We start from the raw sequence: 18,650 nt of genomic DNA on the forward strand, positions 1-18,650 counted from the left end.
CACAGAAATGCTCCACTGGACCCAAGCCAAGATCGTGTTTCCAACAAGACAGCTTTATATTGTACAAAAAGATATTAAAAACAGACCTACAAGTGACAAGCAAAAGAAACAATTGTATAGAAGTTCTTACGTATCTTGGGGAAAAGGGCTGTCATTACTTTGAAAGGCATCCGGTTTTATTTATTTATAGTCCGCCTTTCTCACTGATACTCAAGGCGGATTACATAGTGTGAGTCAGTACAATCAATATCATAACATTTCAATATACATGTAATGGGTATATACATGCAAACTGCAAGATTTAAAGAAAAATAGAGAATGAAACTATTAACAATGTTGAAACAAAACATAAGCAAATTCCATGACTGATATATTATACAACAAAGGAACTACCTAGTAGGATTATACTTACAGCAATAGTAATAAAGTCTATGGTCCCTCCTTATCATTTTACTGCGGGATTCCCTATCTGTTTACTGATGGATCTCTTGAGACCACTTCCTTACAGTACAGCCCTCCCATCTGAGCAAAAAGCCCTCTTGAACAATTCAGTTTTGCATTGTTGATGGAAGGTCATGGATTATAGGGAAAAACAGTTAAGCAGGCAGTTGTCTATAACCAGGTGAGCAAATAGAGGCACTCAAAGGAGAAAACGTAAGGTCCCAGACAAAAAAGCTCTCCTCTTAAATTTCAAACATATAACAACAATTTACTAAAATGTAAATATGCAAAGGTGCAATCAATCATATATATACAAAATATTATTCCAATTACATATATCACAGTCAGTCCTTTCTAGAGTTAACACAGGTATTATTACTAGTACCAATTTGTCAAAAATACAAGGCAACCAGAATCCACATTCTTAAATAGTTACATTACCAGTAAATCTGGAAACGAATACAAGACCAGATGTCCCAGTATACCAGTCTATATGACAATATAGTCGTTACCAAAGTGGCAATGAGTTTCTCACAGCAGTTCAGAAAAGGGGCTTCTTCTCATTCAAAGAATTCAAATACTTTGTATATATATGATTGATTGCACCTTTGCACATTTACATTTTAGTAAATTGTTATATTTTTGAAATTTAAGAGGAGAGCTTTTTTGTCTGGGAGTTGTCTATAACAAGACTATAAGAAGACTGAATAATAATAATAATAATAATAATAATAATAATAATAATAATAATAATAATAATTGGTTTTAAACTCCGCCCTTCACTACCCAAAGGAGTCTTGGAGCTGCTTACAATCACCTTCCCTTCCTCTCCCCACAACAATCAGCCTGTGAAGCAGGTGGGACTGAGAGAGCTGTGATTGACCTGAGATCACCCAGCTGGCTTCAAATGGAGGAGGGGGGAATCAAACCCAGTTCTCCAGATTGAGTCCTGCTGCGCTTAACCACTACACCAAACTGACTCTTTATAAGTAGTTGGGTGACATTTTCATATGGATTGCCCTATGTGAGAAGATTAGGGAAAGGAATACAGAGTATATAGAAAACGGGATTAGACAGATTCTGAGGGAAAGGTCCATCAAGCCATGGTGACTGAAGGGAACTTCCACATCCAGAGGCAGTCAACCTCTGTATCCCAGTGGTGGGAGGCACTGTCAGTGGAAGGACTTAGGCTATATGCCCTGCTAGGCCTCCAGGGAAAAGGATCAGCCCCTCTTGAGGCAGGATGCGGGGGTTGGACTAGATGGTCTGTATGGCCCCTTCCAACTCTATGATTCTATGACTAGAGGGTCTGATCCAGCAGGGCACCTTAAGAGACATTACTCATGATCACATGTAATGGATTGCCACCTGGCTTCCTGACCTTGCAGAAAACTTGACCCCAATTTTTGTGCATTTCCCCCCCCTCTTCCACGCCACAGGGAGGCCGTCAGCAATTTCCTCACAGCCCTCAATTTGCAACGCAAGAGCCGCTATCAGCAGCAAGTTCCCCGCCCTGCAATTTCAGGTAATATCTGGGCAGCTTTGAGAATTGCTTTGTCTATGATGGACCAGCCGGAACTTTTCCAAGCCGCTAATGTGGGCGACCTGGATGTTCTGTTAAGAGCTTTTAAAATTGATCCGTAACAGGGCAACGGATAAACACATACATGCAACCAAGCCATCCGAACATAAGAAACAAGTTTGTACAACAATAAAAAATGTCTTTCAATTCCCCATTTGAACAAAAGACAGATGCACAGATGTTTTCCAGCAGAAGGGGTTCTGCGGGATTTCACCAGGTCTCCAGACAGGAAGTTAAAAAGCACAAAACTTTTTAAAGACCACCACCTTGCTCAAACATTCATGGTGGATTCAGGTGAACAGCTGTTGCGACATTGATGGGGTTTTGCTGAAACAATATTACTGGAAGAAACTGCATTGTCTACAACATAAATCTATACGAAGAAAGTATGTTTCTCTTTAAAAGTCATGCTGTATCTTCAAAAGAGCACCCAAGAGTGTATTTGGGTAATACTTCCTAAGGATCCACACAGGTCCATTGGATATGCAGTCTTTGAAATATACCATCTGCAGGTGGGGAATGCCTGGGCAGCTTCTCTGTCCCAAATCCTTCCCCTACAAATACAACCGTTCATGCATGTTCACTGCATTCCCCCAACCCATCAATGTACTTAGTTGTTGACCCGTCAGGGCTTAAAATTAAGGTTGCTGCATTTTCTTACTTCCAGAATATGATCTTGTGAAGACTTCCAGGGTAGAAATCTCAAATGTATAGAGAATTTGCCGGTCAAATAACATTTTGTAGGGTTCTGTTGTGCAAGCTTATAGGGCGCTTCGCACTAGTGGTTGGGGTTTATATAAAAGTAGGGCTGGCCCTAACAGGTTGGGCTCCCTGGGTCCACCTCCACCCCTTCCCCCTTTCTGAATCTGCACCTCGTCTCCCCAAGTCCTCCTTACCCTTTGAACAATAACCTATTGCTGCTCTTTAGCATTCAGCCATCTGTTTTTGGCTGTTCCAGAGGAATGTTGCAATGGGAGCAATGCCAAGAATGTACATACAGTCACTTCTGAGCTGACCCCCCCCTGCCCCCCGAGTGATCGGGAAGTGTTTTAGGTACCTGCCCCATGCTTCCTTCCCCTTCTTCCAAGAAGCAAACACCCCTGGCCGCAGGCATTGTGGCAGCTGGAACACCAACATGGGCAGCAACTGGCTGCCCAGTGACCCAGATGTCCATTTTGCCTGCTGATCACCTGTTCTGAGCAGCGCTCACTACAGAATTAGGATCTACGAACATAATGCACTTGAATCAAACTTTCTTGTTTTCCTTTTAGGGTATGGGGGGGGTAGTGCAATGGGAACCCGTCACACTTTCTGCACTTTGACTTTAGGAGCAAAAGGTACGGCTACAGCTTTGTTGACATAAAGGGCCTTTGGATACAAGGCAAAGCTTCCTTCTAGCCTAAATGGTTTTAAAATACAAAGAGTGATAATCAGTTCACTGCCTAGAATATAGAAGAGAACATGATTCTCGAAAGCTTATGCTACAATAAAATTGGTTAGTCTTAAAGGTGCTACTGGACTCTTTTAGCATATAGAAGGTATTGTGTGGAGTAGCAACAGGGGATATATGTCAGCCATGAAAGAACAGACATCTGTTTCTTCAGCCTCCTGCAGGAAACTAGATCCAGAGGAGTTAGCCGTGTTAGTCTGTAGTAGCAAAATCAAAAAGAGTCCAGTAGCACCTTTAAGACTAACCAATTAAGACTAACCACCATGTTTGATAGCTGGTTTAACTGCTGCTGGAGAGCTTGGTTTTGTGCCAGCAGGGCAGCAGCTGCTGCTGCATCCATGCTGTCAGTGAGCTACTATTGAGTGAGTGGGGATGGAAGCAACATATTGCACTCAAGGGCTAGTCAGGCCAGAGGTGCCAGGCATGCGCTGGGGTACCAGTCATCAGACATCAGACAGTCATCAGACCAATTGGTTAGTCTTAAAGGTGCTACTGGACTCTTTTTGATTCTGCAGGAAACTGTAAGCAGTTCAGCAAAAAAAGCATTCTGCTTCATGCTGAAAGGTTAAGACTGGACTGCAGAACCCCCTAAGATCCCTAATGTGAAGGACCCTCGGTCCTTTGGGACTCGAAATACTCAGTCCCAGCAACACATTCTCTTACACAAACCCTGTTGAAGTAAAAAGGGGCCAGGCAGGGGCACGATAATCAGCTCCTTTCAACAGGGCTTGCACAAGAGATGGATCAAGCCGCAAGACACGTGCCTCCAGCAAACCCCCTTTAAATACTGTTGGTTTCAGAGGAAGTGAACCAAAACCAGGACACATGCTGGATTTTTAGCGGAAGTTTGATTTTTCCAAGGAACATCATTCTTCGAGAGTTTAGGGACAAGGCTAACAAAAGCAGGAGGCTAGGATGACCTCCTGTCGAAAAAAACAACAACCAGGAATCTTGTAGCACCGTAACAACTAACAAAATTTTATTCTGTTTTCACCGTCTCCCGATCCTTATTATGCTGTCATTTTAGGCAGGGAGTATTTAAAAATGTATCAAGTATCTTATTTTAGATTGTCTGTAATTTTCATTTTTAAAAAATTGATCATGAATGAAAGTAATTATATAAATATGAAAAGTCACAGTGTTTTCTACTGTTAAGCACTGGGCTTGCGTGGCAGTTTTCGAAGCACGATTTGCTCAGAGTCGGTAGGTTTCAACATGGCATCATAGTAATATTTGCTGGGACAGCAATACAACTAGTTAACCAAAGCAGATAACATTTCCCAAACAGTTTCTTCTTAGCAACCCTCCTCCCTGCAAAATCACACTCTTGTGGGAAAATTTTCCAATAAACTCAGCCTTTGTGTGGTGATTTTCCTCTAAACTTGAGGCAACACAAGAATTGCAAGAGACCAAAAGTTCATGTAGGCTGAAAGTTTTATAAGCAGGGCATGAGGGGCTCAGCTCATCACCGATCGTCAATTCCAACAGCAGCAGCTGTAAGATATACTGCATCTGAACACGGATTTCCATTCAGCTACCCCCTGCTAATGGACCCACATGCGAGACCATCAAATGCTGTGCCTGAGGCCAATGAATTTCAGAAAAAGCAGCTATTTAATAGTAACAGAGATCTTGCACAGTCAGCAATAAAATTGACAAGTGCTCCAGCTTGCAAGCTATCACTGCACGTAGAGAAGAATACAGAGGCTTCTTTTTATGACTTGACAAGCACCTTTGCTGAATCTTTTGTCACAAGATGGAAACCGGTTTGGAGCAGCTTGTTCTAGAACACCAGCTGTGCAGAACGCAGAGAGGAAGGGAGTGCTCTCCCCGTGCCAGTGGATGGTGTTTGGAGCTGTTGAGTACAATCCTGGGAGAAGGTCTCCGGCCCTCCTTGAAATGAATGGGAGCTGCACGAGAGGAGAGCAGTTCCAAAGGATCACAGTTCAATACTTGTGCTAGGAGCTCTGCTGCTGCCTTGGTAAAGGGTAAGGTGGCAACTGGACCTTCCCCTACTCCCTTGTACAGCATTCTAGAAAAATACTTCTTCTTAAAGTGACAACTCAAGAGCACACAGTCTCTTCCCGCTGTTCATGCGCACACACAACTGACCCTCAAGGTCCTTTCCCTCTATATCTCAGCAACTTTAAGTCCTATCCGTAAGCGGCCTCACTACCTCCTTTTGCACCCCAGTTTTGCCAGCGCTTTGTTCCAAAATATACAGCGCAGATCCAAGGCCACCAAGACGTGAGGAAGAACCAGGGAAGTGGTTCCCAGTGCACTGAACCCTCTGCTACTCTTCAGCATTAAGCGATCCATAAGAACTATTAGGAGAATGGAGCTGGTACAGTAAGGGGTGGATTTTTCTTCCCTCTGATGTGCACATTTGTTGCACCTTGTGCTGTCTCTAGCCAAACGGGTTTTGCAGGTTTTTGCGGGGGGAAACCTGCAAAATCTGTTTGAGCAGATTCAAGGGTCACATATTTTGTGACCAACAAAAGCAAAACAGAGAGTACGGCCACATATGGCAGATGACCAACATCTCAGAGCATTGTGTGTTTAGGAATGCAAAGATGTGTGTGTGCTTTGTGGTTGGGGAGTTCTTGTCAATCCATAAGGAACAGCTAATGGCTTGCTTTCAGCTCAGGGGAATCATAAGTTATGTAGTTTGGCACAGATACAATAGTGAGGGCCTATTGTATTGTATCATATTCCCTTCAATTATCTTTAACACTTCTATCAAGCTAAATCATGTTGGCGATAGCTCTTCAGGGTCTCAGGTGGAGCTCTTTTACTTTAGCTACTACCTGACTCTTCTAACTGGAGATGATGGGGGATTGAACCTGAGACCTTCAGCATGCAAAACAGATGATCAGACTGTGAGCCACAATTGCCATGGCCCGGAGCTGCGGTGGAGGGAGGGATAACCTTTCCCTGCTCGCTTCAGAAGTTCCCCAACAGAAATCAACTCCCCTGAATTGATATCAGCCTCAGAATGATTTGGGTACTCTTCCTTTGTCATACGATGGATAAAATCAGGGCAAAAGGAGGGGCAATTTTGAGGGAGCAGCTCGGGGGAAGGACTCTGCCATCCCTGAGCCAGCCCCACAATGGCCTACCGAGAGACCCCTTCTGTTTCTAAATGTTAAAATACCCATGGAAGATATAATCAGGGATCTTCAACACAGCGTGCAGATTGGCCCCGATGCTGGTTTCCAATAGGGTAATGTGGTGAAGGTGAGGGGTTATTACATCTTTAAGTACCTCAGCTTCCTTTACAATCAAAAGTGGCGGGAGAATCTTGGAAGTATGCGTCTTCTGCTCCAAGCAAAGATGGACTGGGGGGGGGCAGCCTTGAAGGGATGAGCTGTAAACAAGAAAAACCAAAAAATTTCATCTTAAAGGTAAAGGTAATCCCCTATGCAAGCACTGAGTCATTACTGACCCATGAGGGGACGTTGCATGACGACGTTTTCTTGGCAGACTTTTTGTTGCAGGGTGGTTTGCCATTGCCTTCCCCACTTTACCCCCAGGAAACTGGGTATTCATTTTATCAACCTTAGAAGAATGGAAGGCTGAGTCAACCTTGAGCCGGCGACCTTAACCCGGCTTCCACCAGGATCAAACTCGGGTCATGACTTGTGAGCAGAGCTTGGGCTGCAGTACTGCCGCTTACCACTCTGTGCCACGAGAGTTTCATCTTAGCCGGTCTTTATGTCAGCTTCTCCATAAAATAGAGGAGAAGAAAATGACGTAAGCCACTTGGAGTTCCTATTGGTGAGAAAGGTGGGTTAGAAATGAAGTAAATAAATGGGGAACCAATTAGTATTAAAATACATTCATGTGTACTAGTGCTGCTGTCTTCCACTATTTACCTTCCAGAAATTTTCTTCCATGTTGACTTGTCTGCCAGGGGGCTCTTAAGTATCTGCTGTGGACACAAACACCCCCATGGTGAGGGGTCTGAGATTTTGAGTACAAAGTGGCTGTATAACTAGTCATGCCATTGGTCCATCCAGTGTTGTCTACTCTGACGGGCAGCAGCTCCCCAGGCTTTCAGATCTCTTCCAGCCTTAACTGGAGATGCTGGAGATGAACCCGAGACCTTCTGTAAGCTCTAGGTTGCACATCCAGACCCCAAAATTTGCTAGCCACCATTACCACATTACTCAGTGCAGGCTGAGAGCATACCTTACGACGTTCTCCCTACAACTGCACATTCCAGGGGGAAGTTGGTAGCAATAGGGAAAGTTGTCTGTCTGAGAAACTAGCTTGCTGTTGCTGACTTCTCCATGGACCCTCAGATGGGCTTCCTAGAAAACCCAGGGTTTTCTAGAAGAAAATATGAAAACCATGATATACCCCAACACAATTAATTGGGCATCGTTTCCATTTAGATAAGCAGCTCAAACCTGGGAAGCTATTTCAGATGTAACACTGCTTTGCCCTTGGCCATGCTTGATAGAAGAATGGGTAGAAGTCCCTTGGTGTCTTCATAGTGCTTTCTGTTCCCCATTATAATACTGAATCAGCACCGGCAGCCTAAGCTGCTCCTGTAAGGCAGAAAGTAGGCCCGTTTCCTTATCTGCTCAGGTTGGTTGTTAGGGTCAGTTTTAGGTCTTTTTTCTGAACTTCCATTTCAAGGCGAAATTACATCCACTACTTAAAACACAGGGCTGCCACCAAAAATGGAATCCATGGGTCAAGATTTCTTCTACTCTTCTTTTTGTTCGTAACTTCTGTATTTGCTCCCTTGCCAGCATTAGCCAGAGATTCAGAGTGGAATAGGATGACAACATACTATGGAGAGAGGGGAGAGGGACAGAAATACTGTAACATCCTCGTGTACTCCCATTCTTTGTACTATGGTTTACAGCATCTACAACCATCTTGCTTTCACTGTTGTAGCAAGCCAGTTAATGCACTTAATGCAGAATTTCCCTTTTCTGTAATTTCAAAGTCTGTTTTTAATTTTTCTTGATGGCGATCCAGTTTGCGTTTTCTTCTTCTTTCCCATTCAAGAGACTATTTTTATTGCTAGCTAGAAAAATATAAACCGATGTTTAAAGTTAGGAAATGTATCTATCTATATTTTTAAGGATGTTTTTCTAACAATAGAGAAAATTTGTTTTAAAAAAAGTTCCTTTTGAAGAAACATCACCTCAGGTATCGGTGTATTGCATGCAACTCCCTTTGCTGCCTAAACATGTGTGTAATGCATGCAAGACAAAGTCTTCTAAATAAGAGTTTATGACAAATGCTTCAAACTGTTGTTCAAAAAAAACCAAAATGTACACACCAAGCATCAGCTTGCTTATAATCGACATCCAGGGTGGAATGTGGAGACACACTAGGTTAGTTTAAATTGAGAGGGCTGCTATGTTGGTTGGTGTATGAAAATCACAAAATCTACAGGGCAATAATCATTTTTAGAATTGCAATTCAAGTCCAGTAGCATCTTGAAGACTAACAAGAGTTCCAGGATACCTTTCGAGAGTCAAGTTCCTTGGGATTTCCAAAAGCTTATACCCTGGAAATCTTACTGATCTTTACAGAGCTACTGGACTTGAAATCTTGCTCTTTTACTGCAGACCAACATGGCTACCCACCTGAAATGATCGTTTCCGGTGCTCTGCAAAAACCCATCTCGAGGCTAGCCCTACCATTAGGACAGTGGTATTTGCTCCGTGACCCTCACAGAACCACCATCCATCAAAAAGCCACATTATTGTATACCCTATGCACCACACCACCAAACACACACATCCAGTAATATTAAATATAAATATTAAATACATAACTAAAATATAACCAAATAAATGTTCAATGCAACAAAACTAAATTCCACTAATGTTATCTGTTGCATGCCTTTATTTCTGAGTATGCTTTTGAGGGTGCAAAGCAAATCCACCAGAAACCAAAATTAGAAGAGCCAGAGGCGGCATATGAAAGAACACCAGGAGGGGTTCTTTCACATGCCATAGCATGAGGGCCATAGCATGAGACACAGCGAACAGGCCAGTTGAGGTGGGAGCGCTGACAGCTGGCAAATAGCCCGTTATTTAATTGTGTTACGTTTTTACAGCTGGCTAGGAGAGCAAGATGTGGGATTTTTACAACTCAACTTTCAAAACATTTTGGGCCAGCCCTGATGGTTTTCTGTATGGCTCAGGAATCATGGCAAAGAATAAGGCTTCAGACTTTATATAGGCAGAGGTCAAGAAGACCATGAGGAAGAAAGAAATTGAAGGGATGGGGTACACCAGACACTGCTAACAAGGAGACTGGTCTCTTGGGACTTTTAAGGCCTCTGTAGCAGATTATGGATGAGTCTCGCACAGGCACCGGGGTAGGGCTATCTGTGGTTATACATGGTTTTGTGTTAAGGCAGAATTGTATAGCTGAGAAGGATGCCACAAGCTTAGCTACATGGTCAAATGGCAGCGTGGCTTGCTCCAGCGCCATTTTCACTTAAACATTTATGCACAAATTGTGAAGAACTTCATCTAATCCCTGTGAATAATTCCAGTTGGGTTGCCATGTTAAACCTGTAGCTGCAGGAGCTCAGTGGCCCCTTAAGAGATTGACAATTAATTCCAACATCCGTTCCATGAGTCACATGCCAAAGCTTATGCTGGCATAAATTCTGTGGGTCTCTGAAGGTTCTGTGAGGTTCCATTGCAGTCAAGATAAGAATCCTGTAGGCACCTTAAAATTTAGGCAATGTTTGTGCTACAATAAATGCTTTAGGCTTAAGGTGCCACAACTCTTATTTTGTTTGTACAAATTCCTAAATTTTACACTATGGGTAAAGGCACAAGAGCAAGGTATGGAGTGGGTGGGGGGAGTTTATACAGCTGGCAACCTTTTGGGAGGTCCCTGTTGGCAAGCCAGAGGCATGGCACCATCCAATGAGAGATTGCTTAAGCAGAGCACATGACCAAAATCCCAGCTAAAACACACAACTCTGCTACAGGATAATTATCGGTGCATGCCGTTGTGCATTTTGAACTCTCCCTCTGCCTTTATTTTTAAGAAGCAACACAATTTTCCTATCAGCTTAGAACATGATGGCCGTTCCCACGTAAAATGCCAATGAAGTAGTAGCCACATTTGCAAGAGCGATGAAAACTACTTCGGGGAGAACGCATAGCTGCTTTGCATTGGTGGCAGCGCAGTTTCAACAAGATGCTGTGTGTGAATGCAAAGCACAAGAAGAGAGGGCTCTAGTTTCAGCCAGAGTCATATTTAAGACTGCTTCCTCACGGCAAGCATTGCTCTTTCATCACTGCTGTGAGTGCAGAAGCCTGCACATTGGCAATGGAGCTTCCAGACAGGCGTCTGCTGCACATTTTGCTCCGTCTGCTTCTTGAGGCACCATTTCCCTTGGGGGGCTTTTTAAAAAGTCAATATTGTTATAGCACTACGGCAATTACCTTTTTTTAAAAAAGTCTTTAAAAACCATCCAGTGGGCCAGCACAGGAAGTAGCACAGATGTGGTGCGACCTTTGCAGGGCAAGAAAATGTGCACCTTTCTCTGCAGGTGGTGTGATCACACACTTCGAGTGCAGAGTTTTCAAAAAGAACAAAACTGGTTCAGGAAAGTGTGTTGAGGATGGGGAAGGACGACATCATGTAGAATCCAGGTTAAGCCACATGGAGAGAAACTACAGTGTGGAAACAGCCTAAATCAGGCCTCAAGTGGGTGCACAGACATGCGCTTTGCTTTCACAGCCAGTATGTTGGCAAATAACACAGTACATTGACAAGTACTTTAGAATAGTAGTGTGTGATCATGTCATCAATGGGAAGAGATGAAATAATGGACTTTGTCTCAGAAAAGTATCCTCTGAAGAACATGTATTCGTTGCTATAGGTGATCTCCACAATAGCTGAAGAGCCATTACAACACAGAAAGGAAGATTGTGTATGAAAATTAAGATTCCGTTAATGAGTTTGAGCATTTCACGAAGCATGTTTGCACTAAGAAGGGGTCAAGACCAAAGTCCTGGTGCTGTTGGAACGCCCCATCTTAATACTTGTTTTGGTGCCTTGTTCCCTCTGTTCTTAATCGGACCCTTCCCCTCTGCTTAATCTAATTCTGGCACAACTGGAATGAACTGAAGGACAGTTCACACATGCATGTTAATCTCTGTGTAAGCACTGGAGGAAGGAACCATCACATTACGTGACAAGATGTTGGATCTATGTTCAAATGACTTGCTTCTTCCAAAGGAGGCAGGTTAGATATTCAGGTGTGAACCATGGCCTGATGATTTATTGGCAGGTTACATGCATGTGTGAATCAGTCCTGTGTCCCAGATCTTCAAACACACGAATGTGGTTGTCTCTTTGATGCATCTGCAAACCCACAGCCTTAACGTGCTCTCTCTCTCCCGTTGCATAATTTCATAATGGCTACCATGGATGGACTGAAAATTGTATTTTAAGTTAGCAGCTTTTTAATTACAATATATATATATATATGTACTCTTTAAAAATGTAAATTTAGGAAAGAAATGTTTATAAATATATATATTTTATATATTGGGTATAACGTGCTTAGGTGAAACTAAGAGCCTGTATAGTTTTGAAAGGAATTGTGCTGCCTCTCTTGCAAGACACTGAACATTTGAAACTGGGTTTGGGGCTTTTGAAACTTAAGTACAGAGTCAAAAGAGAGGAAAGCTTTGGGGCCTGCTCTCATTTACATCTCAACGGACAATTTGTTTATGTGGGCACTGATTCTGCAATGACATTCAGGTTACTTGGAACAATTTTTAAAGCTAGTTGGAGGGTTGAGAAAGGCGTTGATCACTGAACGTCAGATATTTCCTGTGCAATTGTCCAAGAATCCTAAGTTTTCCCCTCAGACACTAGAATGGATCAGGAGTTTCGTCCAAATAGGTTGCTTCACCTTGACCTTGCTGGCTATTTCAGCTTTTGCCAAGCGGCCACAGGACTGCCAACCTCATATTCTGGCTGGAGGCGAACAGCACCATCTTATCACAGCCAATCTGAGAGATGTGGGTAGGCCCACAGACGCCCAATAGACAGTGTAAGATTTTCAATAGATTGACTGCCATTGACTGAATAGTTCTATTGTACTTGTAATCCACCTTTTGTTCCATCTGAGAGAGGTGGACTCTATAAATAAAATAATTTTACATAGGGTCTACTCAATGAATCCAACGTCTCTACTTGGAACCTTAAGAGTACCATTCTCTGTAGTCACCAGCCATCTATCTTCTTGTTTTTGTAACAAAATAGAATTACCACAAATTCTTTATCAGGGCCAAAGTTCATGAAGAGATACAAAGAACCTTTGAATACAAGCAATATGAGTGTGAGCAGAATAAATCCCCAATGCTTGAATGTTTACATTTAAGTTTCAAAGCCTCAAAACTAACCCAGAGTCTGCTAATTTCTGATATAGGGTAAGATTAGTTTCCAAATAACGGTAATTTTGCCTCTATGTACCTAGTGCATTATTAGCTGCATTTAATAATTAAACACAGATCTATCGTTTACTGAAGCTTGAAAGTGAGGTTTCCATGCTCTGCTCTTTTAACATAATTTATGTTCTTGACACTATATGAATATTTGGTGTGTTTAATTTATTAGGCTGATAAAAGATAAAACTTGCAGAGCGCCGCAGTAAATGTATTTTTGTATGGTAATGGAAGCATGCCTTCCTGTGATTCATTTTCCACTTACTAAATTGTATTTATTTTCCTGTATTTATAAAACTGTGCAATTTTTAAATATGTTTTAAAATAAACTTTTGTCTGTGGCTTCAAGTTCTTTGGTACTTGGAGAATGAACTGATTTCTGCTAGGGAGTAAGGATATTGGATTGGATCTTGCCAGCTTCTCCACTTGATCTTTTCCCCTCCTGGCTGCAGCTTCTGTCCCATGTAAACTTTTCTTCATGTGGGTTCCACAATCCCTGGAATAACCCTTTTAGTGATTAAATGTCCCTCCTCCTTTTGCCAGTGCAATGAGTGATAGGGGTAGGCAAAATCCTGATATGGGAGCCAGCTTCTTGGTATTCCTATTAGCTTATTTTATTCAGTTATTTGAAGAGATTATTTTTCAGGAACGAGAGATTCTTCCATTTCAATTTATTGCCCTAGATATGGCACCAGACAAGCTTTGCCAAGTTCCTTGGAAACACTGACCACCCAAAGAAAAAAAAACTTGAACCAAAAGATGTGAGAATTTATTTTTTAATTTAAAACAATTGCAACAATCTCTCATTCATATGCCTGCATGTGGCAGGCAAATTTTCTCCAAAACCTGAATAGTGTTTCAAGCTAACAATTCTGAGTGGCACAAAACACTCGTTCACTTTGCAAATGTTTCCAGGATACATCAGACAACTTCAACAGGTGAGACAGAGTTCATACAATGATTCCAATCCAATTTGAGGAAGGGAGAAGGGTGAGCAAGGAGAAGAGATGACATCAAAAAGGCACATCCAGTTCCACTACAATTTTGCATAGTCATTCAATGCCTTGGAAGTTAAACTTCCCGGAAAACTAGTGGAACTGCTTCAGAGGTGGAAAACAAGGCCATAGGCGGGAAGATCCATCTTTTAATATTACAATCGGCATCTAAGACCTCCACCTTACCAGTCCGCAAAGTAACAGGCCAGTTCAGATGACTTAAAATCCTCCATGTGCCCACAGCCACATGAACAAACATACAACTGTATGGGAGAACACACAGTAATGACTGGTGGTAGTGTGGCAGTATTTCTAAACACTGCACTTCTGTGCTGACAATTTCAGGATGTGATTCCTGTATCTGCTGCCATGTTGCCTCCTCTATGGGGCTACTTTGCATGGAAGATTTTAAAGCATCCAACCTGGCCTGACGTTGACTTCTCAGAATTTCTAAAAAGTTACCTTGCCAGTAGCTCTGAAGCCGATTTTCTAGGGAGAGTCCCCTTTCTGCCCATGATTACGCAACAGCAAAGTAGGATTCCATTCATGATTGTCCAGTAAAGATACATTACCCATTCATTACCCATTCAGCTGCAAGTTATATATGTATGTTCACATCTGATTGCTTAAAAAACATACGTGCACCAAAAATTGTAATGCAAAAAAAATCACTGTTGATGGGGTTAAATGCATCTGTGATGACCAACACATCAAGAATAACTGCACAAATGATGTTGGCAATAAAGTGTTGGCTTTGACTCCTTGCGATTCAAATGTTACCCACATTTTGAACGCTGACTCTGTGATGAGAATTTAGATCCTTAAGGCTTAATGAAAATTAATGGAAAATAGTATTTGGACGTTTTTTCCTCCTGAATTTGCAACTCTCAAAGAAACAGCCAAGCACACACAAAGTTTTTTTAAAGATCTGTATATGTTTACAGGACAGCCTTTAAGTTATTTTCGTATCTAACGGAATCTAGAATCAAAGAGGATCTCACTTTCCATTATACATCAGTTCTTGGGCATAATTTACTGTAACTATGTACACACTTGCTTTGCTGGTAGACTTCTCCCATTCATTTAAATGGGAACATACTTAGAAGAACAACCTGATGGCTTGCACTCTGTTTCGGGAACTGCCCATGAATGAAGGTTCAGCCAGTGGCTGCAGTGAACACAAAATGAAACTTTGGCTCCTAATATAGGCTGGGATCTCAAGATTCAAAAGGTACATTTCTGATGATGGAAGGGCTATCTGTCAGTAGAACAAGACTTCCTTGGCACAACAAAATATGAACTTTGCAAAAACTATAAGGAACGAGATAAATAAATCTTGCCATTTTGCTTGAAAGGAGTAAGGCCTGAAGCCAGGTTACCCCAACCAATATTCTGCACTAGCAAAAAATAAAAATAAAAAGGTCTCTCCAACACCTTTTCTTTGCTCTTTTTAAAACAAAGACTTAAAGGGAATCCTGGAGAGTTCCAAAAGTCATGCCTCCATGACCAATATATGCTCTACTTTTCAGTTCCTGGAGGCAGGACCACTAGGGGAGAATACAAATTGTATTGCTTGCCAAGAGTTTTGTGCTGATGCCACTTTCTAGTGAATCTCACAAACGCACGCACACACACACCTGCCCATTTCAAATGAAGCAAGATCAAAGAGATCAGCTGGCAAGGATCATACCATGTGCCTGATGATGAGGAAGTAGAAATTCAAGGCAGCCATAGACAAGGGCATGAGATGGCACACAGCATTCTAATTTGCCCACAGCAATGTTCCAAGAGCGGGCGGCATAGGCTTTAGGAAAATATGCTCTGGAGTCACCACTGACAGTACTGCCAACCAAACAGTACTGCCGACCAGGCAGTAGTGTGCCTTGTCTGGCTTTTGAGAGTCCCAAGTCTTTAAGCTCCAGCATTTCAGCAGGTTACTGTACTATTCTTAAAGATGCCAGGACAGAGAGTGAATGAGGAAGGAAGGAGCAGTAGCTGCTCTGGGCAGAAGAAGGGGACAGGTGACCAAGACAGTGGCTGCAAGTGGCATACATGGTATGACAGTGCTTGAATTGCTGCAAAGAGCTTGCCAAGAGTTAAACAAAGAATATAGATATATCTGCCCTTTTCACGGAACTGCCTGCTCCAGGGCAATCAGTCGACTTAATTGTCTCAGGACTGTGAATCCAAATAATCAGTTAAGAACAAAATTAAAATCTTTATGAAAGTTGAGTGAGACAATTGAGGGAGCAGAGGGGAGCCTTTTAGAAACACAGAATAATTAAGTTCCTTCATAACCGGTGGATAATAAAAATAAATCCAGCAACAATTACCCTGTGTTATCTCTTCTAGCCCTGGAAGAAACTTCAAAGACTAAAATCAACTCAAGAGCAGGGCAGCATGTGTCATTGCCAAAATAACAATTTTGCTTCAGAGTATCGCTGCCTGAGATTTCAGGGCTCCTCTTTAAAGAACCACTGCCCCCTTTTAAAATTATTTATATGAAATGTGGGATTGATATGCTTATATAGCCCCAAAACTGGAAGAAGCTGTGACTTCAGCCCAGAGCATGTTCCGGTCATTGTGGAGAGGGCGCCAGAAGGGAACTCCACCCAATACGTATCATGGGCACATTCTCACCATGTAACTCCCCCATCATCTACAATCACAAACATTCCGCTACTTGGTGGCTGCTGGGGCAGGGACACTGTGAACAAGACACACTGGGAATATCTGCAAATGTTACAAACAAGATTAACATGGGTCTGGGGAGGGGTATTTTCATAGCATCTGTATGGCATGCTCCAATTTATCTGTAGTCCTGCCCAAGGAGGAAAAAACAAACTAGTTTGCTCATCCACAGCCCTACAAGGAGGTCTGATACACAGATAGGCAGCTCTTGTGTGTGCTGTCCTCAACAGGAAGAGGAGATCCGTGTACAGATATACCTCCCTTGAAATGAATGGAGCTGCACTTTCTCATAATGGAGCATCTTTGCCATCAGCAATTCCAATTCTTAGGATGAGAAGCCACAGATATGTTTTTTTTAAATCATCTGAAGCACTCATTTTTTTAAAAAAAGAATTATTTCAATTTTCTATTTGGCAGCACTGCATTTCTGTAGCACCGCTAGTTAATCTTAATTTGAAGTTCTGGTTCTGGCAAAACTAATCTGGGCCATGAGCTTCTGAGGCAGAGCGAAAGACTTATTCCGATTTTTTTAAACCACAGGCATATAACAAAGCTCATGATTTTCCTACGAATTGTGCCAGCCAACAGATCCTCCACTAAATTCTGAAAAGGCAACATCGCTTCTATGGGGGAAAGCACCAGATTCTCCAGTCATCAGTCATGGCCGGCCTACATGATTCAATCAAGTCTCGGAAGGCCAAAGGTCAGGTGGTTGTTTCAGAGTCCAGGAACAGCCTCCCGTTGTCCAATTGCTTGTTGCAAACTCCACTAGTAACGACAGCAATCTTACAGTCTCCACAGAAAAACGTATACAAATTTTAAAACCTTATACCGCACCATGACCTAAGATTTTTTTCCCACTAAGGTTTAAGAAGGCATCAAACGACTGATCCTGATTTAAGCTATAAATAGTACCCCAAATGTTTCCCATTTTTTGGCAGTCCAAAGGCTTTGCTTCTTTGAAATATATATATATGTATGTATATATATATTTGGCAGAATAAAAAGGCTATGGCTTCCTAAGGCCAAGAGACACAACTGAGGCCTAACTTGGTATCCTGCGATAGAAGTAAATATAGCCCAGCTCTTTGGGTGGTCGCTCTGAGGCACAGACTTTAAGATCGTTGTAGATCACCCATCTGAAAAGAAAGAGAGATGGCCAGTGAACTTCCGGAAAATAAAACCTGCAGACTCATCACAGACAAATTTGAAATGGACTGATGCCACCCGCTGGTGAGTTCCCTTTCCCTCTCAAAATTCAGCAATCCAGGGACCCCTGCTTTAACACTTCCCATGCACTCCCCTAGTTCCCTTCTCCTCTTCCTCCCTGACTGGCACTTGCTAGACACTGGACAGCCCCTCTCTAAGGTGTATGTGGCAAGCCACGTATACCATGTGGGGGCTTCTGCCCTCTGGTATCCTCAAAACCACAATGAGAAGTTATTAACTACATTTCTGTGGCAACCTCCAGATAAGCAATTAGGGATCATGTGAAGGCAGCTGTTAAAGTAGTGTCTGGGGAGAGGCGTCCTGTATTTTTCTTCACACAGGGTTGGAGCCAACCAGCTTTTCCACTGGTGGAAAAGAGGGCGAGGGGTCCCTCTTTGACCACCAAAAAGGTTACTGCTGGGGATTGTGAGGCCTGGATGGATAACTGCCATGGGGGAATAGGGGGCATAGTAAAGAGGATGATTAGGTGAGACTGATGAGAGCAGAACCACAAGTGACAAAAGGCACAGATTGGACACTTGTCTGCTTCCCTCAAGTTTTGATGGGAAATGTAGGCATCCTGGTCTCGCAGCTTCGCTCTCTGACTGCTGTCCAATGGACTTTTCAACTGTCACTTGTCCAACATTCCGCCAAGCTGCCTACATTTCCCATCAAAACTTGAGGGAAGCAGACAAGTGTCCAATCTGTGCCTTTTGTCACTTGTGGTTCTGCTCTGAGGGAAAAGCTGGCTCATTCTTGCCAACAGCAAAGGCACAAAAACACAGGACTGGGTACAAAGACAGTGCTGGGAGTACCGCAGTTCTGCCACT

At 42.6% G+C, this 18,650-nt stretch overlaps 2 protein-coding genes across 6 annotated transcripts in view; one reads left to right on the plus strand and one right to left on the minus strand.

The window, feature by feature from the left end:
• The window catches only part of PEX5L (peroxisomal biogenesis factor 5 like), a 65,085-nt gene extending 63,000 nt beyond the window's left edge, over window positions 1-2,085 (plus strand). For all 3 annotated transcript variants that reach the window (XM_054983250.1, XM_054983249.1, XM_054983251.1), the window contains one exon: window positions 1,881-2,085. In XM_054983250.1, coding sequence (XP_054839225.1) covers window positions 1,881-2,085 — 205 coding nt within the window. The remainder of the gene's footprint in view (window positions 1-1,880) is intronic.
• Window positions 2,086-13,685: 11,600 nt separating this feature from the next.
• Window positions 13,686-18,650, minus strand: part of USP13 (ubiquitin specific peptidase 13) — a 98,627-nt gene continuing 93,662 nt past the window's right edge. For all 3 annotated transcript variants that reach the window (XM_054983327.1, XM_054983328.1, XM_054983326.1), the window contains one exon: window positions 13,686-17,750. In XM_054983327.1, coding sequence (XP_054839302.1) covers window positions 17,657-17,750 — 94 coding nt within the window. In that variant the 3' untranslated portion in view covers window positions 13,686-17,656. The remainder of the gene's footprint in view (window positions 17,751-18,650) is intronic.

The sequence above is a fragment of the Eublepharis macularius genome, chromosome 6 (assembly GCF_028583425.1).
Source record: "Eublepharis macularius isolate TG4126 chromosome 6, MPM_Emac_v1.0, whole genome shotgun sequence".
In the NCBI taxonomy this organism is placed as follows: domain Eukaryota; kingdom Metazoa; phylum Chordata; class Lepidosauria; order Squamata; family Eublepharidae; genus Eublepharis; species Eublepharis macularius.